Raw genomic sequence first — 11,980 nt, forward strand, 5'->3', positions numbered from 1 at the left:
ATTATTAAATCGATTGGCTGTGTATGAAATCAAGTGACGTCTTTTGACTTCATGTTGGAGTAAACTTAAAGTGAATGTTTGTAAGAGGCCCTTAGTGCCAATTCTGCTTTCTGATTGGATTGTACAAAACACTACTACCCCTAACTTAAAAAAAAGAAATCATCAAAAATATGAAATGTTCTTGTTTTGAGTGACAAGAGTGTTTACCATAAAACATTAATTGATTACTAAAATAGTTTGATTAGTTGTTTCAGCCCAAGTCCAGATGAAACTAAAATAGTCATGCTGTGAGTAAACTGGTTTGATATGGATTGTTAAAAGACATTGAATTTGAAAGTGTATATGATCCTCACATCGTTGTGCGCAATTATCAGTTGTGTATGATTCCTGTGGTGACTGGTGGGGTTATTTGGCCAAACCTTACCTCATTTAACACATGATGTTGCAATGTTCTGTGCATGTGATCTGTAGTTTTGTTAGATGCAGTTGGTATACTGCTTCCTCTGCAGAGACATGGAAAACAACTGAATCCTAATAAGAACCAGCTGCTGAGGGAAAATCAGTGTTTACAAGAAAGACTGGTGCATGCGAAACAAGACAGTGTAAAAATGCTGTGAAAAACAGACTTTTGTATGAATTTTTGTTTTTTATTGGTTGTCACATCCTTGTTGTACACAAATGAACTTTGTTATGAAACATGAGTTCATCGATTTAAAACGTTATTTTGACTAAGGATGGCGCTGCCATCTCGACACCGATAAAGCTTGCAGCCTGCGTCCAACATTCTCATTGCACTATTGTAGCCACTGTTTCAGTGGACATGCTAAATAACTAAGTTCGGCATACACAAAGGTATTGTATTCAAAATATAAAATGCCACATCTCAATGAATTTCACAAGTTTTAATTAGGTGTATCTGTCCTATTTCCAGAAACAGGCTTAAACTATATGGTCACAAAACAATAGTCTGGGAAGTAAGGAACAACAGAACATGAAGCAAGAAGAAATATTAATATAAGAAACAAGGCATTAACATGATCTTATTTTTACACAGAACGGAAAGCTATTACAAATAACACAGTCACTCATCTCAATCAGCCACACAGACCCCGGAGTCACTCGTTTTTCAGCTTCAGTAGAAAAACAAGGGTATGATATGGTCACCTGAGTTTGGGGCGATACTCATTACCCACCACTCCCCATTTTCCTAAACACATTGCATCACTGTCGTTCTTATGCTGGGCTGGGCTGACCGAAGTGGGACAAACACTACCATTTGAAAGTTTCACAGTGGACAGAAACTTGGCTCAGCCGAGCCCATCCATGTGTGTTAACGTAAATTCAATAAGTGAGAGTCAATCCAGTACACAGACTGAGAAATCTGTGTACTGGAAGAAAAGAGAAGATGCAAGATCTTTCAATGCAGTATATCAAAATTGCCAAAAGCTACAAAAGCAGCATTCCCATAGTGATTACTCCATGCTATGTTTTTTTTTTTTTATTATTTAAAGCCCGGCAGCCCCACAGCTCCTGAAGCAATACATTACAAAATCACAGTGAGCTTTGAGAGTAAAAAGCTACTGAACCTCCACCATAGCCCCCTTTTGGAAAAACCCCTCCAAATGCTTTTTTATGCAGCTAACAGATTACAGAAGAAAACTGCTGCTAGGACATCACTTGAGCTAACACTGCTGTGTGACACACGCACATACAGTACACTGTACAACAATGCAGTTCACATGCATTCTCAGGAGATAAGGAGATTGCTTTTTACAGAAACAGGCTCAGTGGGAGATGAGGCACAACAGTTATTTTTTCCCTCACAAATTCACCTGCATTAAAAGCATGTTTTCACTTTGTTGTTCTATTAACTCCAGAGACAAAATCTATAAAAGTCACAGCCAAATTACAAGCAGTTCGAGGGTTATATTCTGAAACTGCTGTAGCTCATAGCTCCACCATTCTCAACTTTACTGCTAATATAACTCCAACTGGAGCCACGACTTCATGGTTCCAAGCAGTCCATACTTGAACATGGTGAGGCTCTGATATGAACATGTAGATCTACAGTAGCAGTGTAAGTGGCTCTTGGTTGAGCAATAATTTCAAGAGAGAAAAAAAAAGGTCAGCACACTTTATCAAATGGATTTAGACAGGGAGAGCCAAAGCTCAGGTCAGCTGTTGGTCCAAAGATACAAAAGTTACACTGACAGGCCATCACAACAGGAGCACACACTTATTTACAACTACTGTACACTATGGTTAAGTCATAGCCAGAACACAAATGCATGAGGAGAGAAAAAGGTTTTTTTTTAGACCAAGGACACCCATATTTAAATGTGTCATTTTGTGTGCAGGCTCAGACTTCAACCTTTGGACATTTACATGTACAGAATAGAATAGTGAAACCTGCATCAAAGCCAGCACTGTATATTGTGTATTATTTTCTAATGTTGTTTATTAAAATGGTACAAATGAATTACTAATTTGGAGGGAAGGAAATGCAGGGTGGATGACAGATGGTTAAATATTCGAAATACTAGAAGCCTACATCCCAGGCAGTGATGACGTATGATGATGACCCTTGACATGAAGATAACAGAACACAATGCCTGCAAATCCACACGAAACTCCAGTTTCTGTGCATTTGTGTGAGCATTAAGTGACAATGCATACATACAGTATCGGCGACGGTGAGGACAGATGTCATCCTGAAGTATCTTTGGCTGTAGCATTTGGCAATCAGACAAACAATTAATGCAGATGAGAGAGGGACTGCAAACACGATAACCAAAAGTGCATGTAAAAATGAAAAGCTGTAACACTGAGGACGAAGTGCTCTCATCTAAACAAAAAGAAACACATTTTACTGTATTAGAAATGTCCACAGATCCATTTCTAAGTAATCAAGTTAAAGTGTGTTTTAGTGCAAAATGAGGTTTAAAATTGACAATATGGACATGCTCTATTGCAAAGACATAATGCTTAGGCCCTCGCAGAAGGATAAGGTCAGTAATGAGGAACTGAACAGGTTACTAAACTTGTGCTTGTGTTATTTTTCATTCTGCCAAGTCCATGTGTGTCTTCTGCCTGTCACTGACTGCCAACATTGATGCAATTACCTAAACAGATGAAATGCTTAATGCGTCTATTGAAATCATATGCATTGCTTGTGTAGCTTACGTGTTTTGTGTATGAGCGAGACTAGAGCCGTGGCAGTTCATAGTGAATAAAGAGACAAGTTAACAGAAATGCTGAGACTTTCCCAACAGGCTTTCCTCTGGGCTCCACATCGCCTCACACTGGCCAAAAGTGGTTTTAGTCTGGCTACGTTTCTTTCTCTCCGACCCTGAGTGTGTGGTTACTCTCCAATAAAATCACACGCTGTTGCAGTCCAGTGTCGCGCTGAATGAGTTCGGCTGCTTGGAACTAAGCTCGTCTGAATCTTGAAGGCGACATATGACCAGGAGTTGTGGTAGGAAGACAGGTGGTTTGAAGGTCTTCTGGCAGTTTTGTTGATATCAAGTTTTCTTCACATCTGGACTCAATATTTCTATGCTCTTGTAATTGAATGCTGGTTTAGTAAATGCTATAGTGATGGTCACCTTCCGCGAGAACATGAAAGCATCTTTTGCAGCATTTGAACACTTCCATAAAACTATAATTAGACGATCTCCAACAGTTGCTTCAGTGAGACCAAAAGCGGAGCAGAAGCAACTGGTCTGAACGCGCTTTCATTTTCACGTGGTGGATGGTGAGAAACAATTGGCCATGTAGATCTGCTAAGTAAAAAAATCGCAGGACTGGAAGTTTAGTCGAAGAAAGCACTGGTTTGATGTCATCAGTGGGAACTGCTGCTGGACTCGGGCCGGGGCGAGCTGGTCCGTGGAGCACCGTACAGAGTGACAGATGCTATGTGGTTATTCTGCATCACCTGAGTAGAGAAGCCCTTTGTTAGATCGGACTGATGATTCAAAGTACAGAGGACTTTGTAAATACATCACCTCAAAGATCATCCTTTGCAGTCCAAAACAGAAGGTGGAGCCAAATGGGTTGGTGTTGTTTGCTGATGAAGACCTGTGGATCACACAATATCTATATTATATATACTACACCTCAAAACGTTATCAGTGTAGCTCCATTTAGACTTCAAATATTTAAAAAAAAACTGTATATATTAAAGTAATCGGTTTACCAAATAACAGGGCTGAGTACTTGTATCTGGGGACTTATTTATCTTTATTCATTGAGCACACATTGCTGAACACTCATTAATGAACTTGAACTATATTTACCTATGGAGCACAACAGGTTTTTCCATCGGATGTCCTAACAGTTCTTGAATCTGATCCCACTGAAACAAAAAATGTTTAGAGGATTTTGCTGTTATTGCAGTAATTTGTTTAAAGCAGGGATATTATGCTTTTTTTTTTTTTTAAAGCAGTACCAAGTAACTCATGCCCCTAGAGGTCAGAAGCGCCACTGCAGGTGTCGTAGCATGTTGCGTTTTTTTTTACTCTGAGAGTAAATACTACGCTGACAGAAAAGACAAAGGGAGAGAGATATTGTTCATCCAATTACACAATGGACACCATTTTTTTCACTCAAACTTGGCTGTAAATACTGTTTAAGTGGCACGAGCCTGCTGTTAACTTTGCCCGTTAGCCTGCTAGCTTCGTCTTCGTGATTCCATTAGTGTGTATTGGTGACTCTGACGCGGCGCTGGGAATGTTGCAAGTGTAGTTTTCTGGCCAGAGACACCAGGGGGAGATGAAAGACCCCCCAATCATCCCATCAACACTTGTATTACCCCCAGAGGGACTACAGAAAGGATTTATTAAGGTAAACAAGTTACTTAGTACTGCTTTAATTACAAAACAAACAAAACCTTGGTCTTTGCACTTCATAACTGGGATTTCATTAATATTAAGTAGAAAATCAGTGCCTATGGTGCCATGACTGACCTTGCTGAAGGTGGTCAAAATGCAGTCCTCAGTCTGTGATGCAGATCCCTCTGAAACACAAAGGCTCATTTGAAGAACTTCGAAACCTTGTTTTGTCGGTCTATGTGTTACTATTGACTCAACTCACCTTTTTTGATGACAATTGGAATTTTAAAGTCACACCGATGATATCTAAAATGACCCAAAACAAACATGAGGTTTGGCCAGTGTTGTAATAGCTGAGATATTGAATGTATCTTTACTCACATGTTGAAGTTGTAGTGTCCAGGAAAGTTAGTATGGAGGACAAACTTTTTCACTAGGTGAGTGGTGGAATCAAACAGGATATCCTGAAAGAAGATTACTCTTAATGTACCATGTTTGGCAAGATAGAGTCAGTCCTATCTCTGACACACAGCAGGCGAGTAAAGAGCAGAAAGAGGCAGAGGTATGTAGGCTCAGAGCTTCAGCTGATATCAACTATCTGATCATGGCTTGACTGGGCACTTTCAAAACACCACTGGACAGACAAGATAGTGCCGCCAGTAGCAACACAAAGATAAGCAAATGATAAGCCAAATGATAAGCCAAATGCCATCCTAACGGAGGCCACTTAACTAACCAGAAAAAAAAAATCAGGAATAAACTATGCTTTGGTTTAATGTTATACTAAAGATCCTGCAGAGAATGAAAATAAAACACAACACTATACTATACTTTATTTACATTGTGTACTTAATACACAATGTAAAGGTGTTACTCAAATTTTAAAGGGACAGGCTGTTGCTAAAAGAGGAAGCAGTGAAAGAAAAACTATTGTGATAATCATAAAAAAACAAGCTGTGTAGGATTCTGTTCTGGATCTGACTCATTAGCATGGTTTATTCTTCAAATCACTGAGGACACTGACTGACACTTTAAAATGACTGAACATATAAAGAAGAATCTTTGTTTAAGATTTTGTTTGCACAATAAACAAGGGGTACATACCACTCCCAGGGTAAAGTAGTTGAAGAAGTAGTCGTTACATTTTGAAGGAACCTGCTTGTGAGGTGACGGAGAGTGGATCTTCATCTGAAAAGCAAATTAGCACATTTTGTATCACTTTCTTTTGAATGGCCACTTCTGTAAAGTTTGTACAGACAAAAAAATCAATACCTTGTCCTCTGATTTATAGAAGACTTTGTGTGGTGAACCCAAAGCCCCCAGCACATCCTGACAGGAATCACCAAAAAAGATGTTTCTCTCGAAACAGCGGACTTTGGAGTCGGCCATGACACCAGGTCCGCAGCCTGCACACACATGGACATGTTGCTATAAAGAACACATTGGTGGTGATCCAGTGCTAAAGAAGTACATAAATCAGACTGTGGCAGAGTGGGAAATCCTCAGTGACATGTTGTGGGTGTGCTACAGTCACTGCCAACCATTTATGAAGAGGCACAAAGACATATGTCACCTGCAGTGAGGAGGCGGAGTTTAAGCCCCAGGGGTCCAGCCTGGTCTCGCACAACATCCACGCACTCTGCATAGATGTTACCAAGGAAACAAGCCAACGGCATCGCTGGTGCTCTGGGGAATTGAAACAGGGATTGGTTTCTAATTCAAGACTGACATGATTTCACAGCCTTGCTTTTGTTTTTTATACTTGGACAGTTCATTTTAAAATATATTAATAGTGAATCTAAATCAGCAACAGCCCCAATTATGGCGCTGTGAGAAAACAGACAGGGTGCAACAAGTGACAATCAAGGACATTTTGTGTTGGTAAAGCCTGCGTCACATACATGGAGTGTAATTTTGCGTTCTACTTTGTTTGAATGTTATACCTAGTTTCCTGCAGATTGTTTCCAGTATAAATGTGCATCCTTTTCACCATGGCCCCATGAGGAATCTGCAGAGAGGTTAAACCCACATTCAAATTAGTGTAAAACTATTTATAGTAGAGGACTAGAATACACTTCAATGCTTAATCAAAATCAAGGCAATTGTTCAGTCATTGATCGAGGACGAACATATGTTTTTGCTGTTCTCTTTACAAGAGCACCTACCTATAATAATAATAATGCATCAGTTTTATATAGCGCTTTTCTGGACACTCAAAGACGCTTTACATTGCACTATTCATTCACTCCATACTTGGTGGTGGTAAGCTACTATTGTAGCCACAGCTGCCCTGGGGTAGACTGACGGAAGCGAGGCAACCAGTCTGCGCCATCGGCCCCTCCGACCACCACCAACACTCACTCACTCCATTCGCTAGGCTTCCTGGTGTTACTAAACGGTCTCCCATCCAAGTACCGACCAGGCCCTTCCCTGCTTAGCTTCCAAGGTCTGACGGGATTGGGCATCGCAAAGGCGGTATGACCACAAATAATATATGTGTGGTCCTAAACAAGTGGCATAATCAAGGCAAACTAAAATAATTCTGCTCCACTGACTGACGGAGTATAGAATTATAGCAACTATTAAGTAATTACACCATATAAAATTGACAACAGCATGTTAGAGGAGCACTGACAATGTTCATGTGTTTACACATCATGCAGACTGTTCTGTCTGTTTCCATCTGTCTGCATAAAGCCGTGCATTTTGTACTGCAGACTTTGTCAGGTGTTTCAGTTTCAGTTTATCAGAAATAAAGAATAGTTATCAGAGGCAGGTAGTACTCAGTTACATTTACTCAGTCAGGAACGTGTACTTGAGTAAACCTTTTTCCACAGTGAGTAAATATTTAAGTGGCAAATGCTTCAATTTGATCTATAAAATAGATTAGTATTAGTCTTGTGCACCTTGTTGTTTACATGTATTTTTTCTGCAATTTTCCTGCATTCTTTTAGGATCTTTACAGTAATTTATGTTTTGAGGAACTATTTGTGGCTACTCTACCCACCTTTGATAGTAATTCATGGGAGGTCATTAAAATGAATTACTAACAGACCTAAACACAATCACATTGACCACAACATTACTGGCCAAAGCCTTCATCCACAATTGAACCATCTTCTCCAGGATTTGTCTTGAACCTCTGTACTGCTGACCTGAAGTGACAAACTAATCAACAACGTGCTCACCTCATATTTGGGAGCTTCGTTCCATGAGTCCAGTTGAAAAGAGAAGGACAGGCCGCGGAAATTAAGATGGAACAACTGCTCCACCGCATTGTAAACTGTAAATTTAAAAATAAAGTTATTTCGCAGATGCAATATGTTTACAAAAGCAGTTTTCAAAACTGGAGAACAAGATTATCCAGAACAAAAGCGTGGCAGGTCCTGAGTGAAGGTTTGTAAGTTACCTCCAGGGTGTGTGGCTCCAAACGACTGGTCTATTTGCTCTATCGTAGGAGCAATGGCTTGAGAGTTGAAATGCACTCCACTGAAAAGCAAACGAACACATCCAGTTTGCATGAAGTTTGAAAAAGCCATGCTCTATTAGCTAAATTGACCAACATACATGTTAGTTGGTTCAAGTTCAAAAAGCCATTTGTTGTATATATAGTGTATAGTATGTTTCTAACATTAAACTGTTTACCATTAATATGCACCTGCTAAATATTGAATGAATGAATGCCAATACATACCAGTATTTCAACTTGACTTTACTAAGGTCGTACACTTCAATGACCTGTGAGAACAGAACAAAGGCACATAAGTAACTAAAAATAATTTCACACATACAGTAGCTTAGCTTAACAATGCAATGTAAACTGGCACATTTAAAGATAATTTAACATGTGGCTAAAAAAAGCTAGTCCTCATTGCAAAAAATCCATATAAGTATTTCTACCTTGAGTCTTTGATTTGTGGCATCAAACAGCAGTTTAATTCCATCCTGAGTCAAGTTCAGTATAAGGTCATGACTAAGTGGTAGCTGAAGGGAGATAGCAAACAAATTGATTTACACAGTTTGGAAGAATCGCTACACAGAGAGCTCCAGTTAGCATCAAAATAATCAATAAAGGGTCTAAAAGAAGTCATCTTTTAAAATGCAGTGTGTTGTGTTCCCACCTGTTCACTGTATAGCACCTGGACATTTTTAATGATGCGGCAGTGTTTCTGGAGAATAGAGATGGCCTGGGCCAATGGCATCCCTACAAACAGATCCAATTTAGAAAATGAATATATATACATGTAATAGCTATATGAGACAACATTACAAACAATGGCTTTTAGATAAATAAATAAAAATTACCTAAGGCAAATTCCCATTGTTCATTTCCAAGTGATCTTTCAGGGACCACCTCCAGATCCAGCATTGGCAAGTAGTGCTGCAGATTACACACTTCAAGACACAATGGGACCCAGTGAAGGACCCTCTTTTATTACCTTTTGATCACAATTCCAGCTCAGCCTGGCGACCTTTTATTTCATAATGAAAGTTACGATTATTTCCTAAGCTATTCCAACGTCATTAGAGTGCTACTTGCTTAAATGCAGACAGACCACAAAATCACAGGCCATGTACTCCACCTGGCACTCCAGACAACACCAAAACAAGATGGTAGACGAAAAAATAAAAATAATCAAAAGCAACTCCTGACACAGCCAGACTTGTAAAATACAACAGCGTTACACGTTGCTGCCAAAAGATCGCACATAAACAAATTACGCAATCTGTGAGCAAACCATAAACGCTCAAGGCCAGCTGTCCCTTGACCTAATGCCAGTTTGTGCCAGTTAAAATGGACGGAAATTGTCAAATTAATTGCGCTAAAAATAACACTAAATCACACTGAAATGGACTAAAATTTGTTCGACACAACAACTATTCCATATTTGTAAACGATGCTATAAAACAGTCACACAACACTGTCCCGACTCGAGGCAATACAAAAGAATAGTCACAGCGAATAACAACTGTAACACAACACTGTAGGACAAACAAAGTGCCGAAACAAAATATTATTTTTGTTATCTGTGAGAGTCGAGAGTTACGAAAGCAACAAAGCTTGACAACAAGACACACGTAACGAGCTAGCGTTAACCGATACAGTTGGCTAGTGCTAGCTGTCGCTTCAGAAAGTTACAACAAACGATAAATATTAATTACTGGCACAAGAGAAATAAATTACACACCCAAGGCGAATAAAATAGCACTGCTTTTGCACAGACACACGATAGGGAGAACAAAGGTACGTCGGTTGTTTTGCCTTCTTTGACCGAGGTTCAAGCTTAGAGCGAGCTAGCTCACTTGTCGCTAATGCGCAAAATGTAAGTCGCTGCGATAAAACAATATCCTTGTTACTCTTAAACTATCTGAAGATCAATCCCCACGGTGTCCCTTTGTGTGGTTTTAAGTGTCCTCTGTGGCAGCAGCAGATAAGACACAGTGTCCAAACAACAGCAACTTCAGGCATCAACAACAGCACGATCAGCTGATCACTCCACTTCCGCTGCACGACACACGTCCGCAGTGACGCGTGTGGTCAGCTGACTGCGTTCAAAACTCACACAGCGCGAGAACAAGAATTAAGAATTAATAAATAATAAAATGTCGAATTTTTAGACCATAGACCCCGGGGTTTAAACAGAATTGTAGGCCCCCACAAATAATGGCACTCTGGTAAAATAGCACACACATGCTACAATAAAGTATTAGATATATGCTAATAAAAATATATATTTTATCAACAGATTCTGGTGCCCCCCCCCAACTTGTCTCGCGACCCCTTTGGGGGTCCCGACCCCCCCAGGTTGAGAACCACTGCCCTACATGCATCCCTCTGGGCCAGGTAGGGCGGGCCTACTCCAGGTACATAGGAGCGCAGCACAATCATCTCATATGGTTAGTCATGCGGCAAAGCGAAGTAATTGACATGAAAATCAACAAATCACCAATTCTTTTTTCTCCCCCCTTAGTTCTGATATAGGCCCTTGACTATGGTAGGCCCCTGGGCTTCAGCCCCTGCCCGTTGGATAAGGTGGCTCTGAGTTTGGGTCCCCAGATGATTTCAAGATGAAATTAAAAAGAAAAAGGCTTCTAATATAAATATATTTTTGAGTGTAAAACAGCATATAGGCCTAGTAATTTGTGAAATCCATTCAAATATTTAAAATAAACAGTTTAGAAACATATGAACTAGATAGCATAGGGCAGACGTCCAGGTGGGAATCGAACCTGGGACCATTTTGCTGTGAAGCACAAGTACTAACCACTGTGCTACCTTGCCACAGTCGGGCATGAATCTTTAATAAGATTACTTTTCAAATAAAGTAACCAAAGAAGTAACCAGGGTACCTTTAGGAGTAATCAGTTGGATTACTTTGATGGGGTATTCCAACAACAGAACTAACAAATGAGTACTTAAATTTAAGCAGCCTTTGTATCTACGATTCGGGCCAATGAATCTGCTTCTTTCAAACAAAAACTCACAGTTTCAATGTAGGTCAAAACAAGACAGGACCGAAGATTTCATGAAAACCACAATAAAACACGCATAAACACTGCTGTTGGTTTTGCACTTTTTAATTTACTTTTCCATTACCACAAAAGGCAGATTGACTTTTATAAAATGTTACAACACAAGGCTTACAAACACACAAAGCTCCAAATGGTTGTAGATGCGCCAATGCAGCGTGCACACAAAGCAACTGGAAACTATTTGAGCTTCTAACTGAAGATCAGTTGTGTGACGAGGGGTTTCATTATCATATTATTAACAATATTAATAGCAGAAATGAAAGACGCTAAAACAAAAGCAAACATTTCCATGCTTTTCAGACATTTTATCTCATCTACAGTATATACAAAACCACTGCTAGTTTAGTTGAAAGGAAATTGAATACATAGAGTTGAGAAAGCATAGGCTTTAAAAAGTAAACATCATGACTTTCACACAGACAAAATAATAAGATAACAAAGTAACAACATTTCATCACACTAGTGCTGTAACAAGGAAATAAACCACTGTTGACTTTCATTACTGCATGTTTAAGTACTTGGAAATAATATGAATTGTGTTATTTAGAGCATCTTGATTGACCTCACAATTGTAGCAAATTAGAAATATATGTAAAACAAAAACAATCTTTGCTTTG

The 11,980-nt window shown here is 39.4% G+C and overlaps 1 protein-coding gene across 1 annotated transcript; it reads right to left on the bottom strand.

Annotated features, from left to right (window-relative positions):
* Positions 1-402: 402 nt before the first annotated feature.
* phaf1 (phagosome assembly factor 1) lies at positions 403-10,331 on the bottom strand. Its single transcript, XM_079567912.1, has 16 exons — positions 9,135-10,331; positions 8,951-9,033; positions 8,730-8,813; positions 8,524-8,567; positions 8,239-8,318; positions 8,018-8,112; positions 6,773-6,837; positions 6,403-6,515; positions 6,102-6,235; positions 5,934-6,017; positions 5,211-5,293; positions 5,092-5,135; positions 4,965-5,014; positions 4,296-4,354; positions 4,005-4,077; positions 403-3,934 (listed from the first exon to the last, which is right to left on the bottom strand). The coding sequence occupies exons 1-16, from the start codon at positions 9,196-9,198 to the stop codon at positions 3,842-3,844; spliced, it is 1,248 nt and encodes a 415-aa protein (XP_079424038.1). The 5' UTR covers positions 9,199-10,331; the 3' UTR covers positions 403-3,841.
* Positions 10,332-11,980: the final 1,649 nt, after the last annotated feature.

Source organism: Gobius niger (genome assembly GCF_951799975.1).
Source record: "Gobius niger genome assembly, chromosome: 12".
NCBI classification, from domain to species: domain Eukaryota; kingdom Metazoa; phylum Chordata; class Actinopteri; order Gobiiformes; family Gobiidae; genus Gobius; species Gobius niger.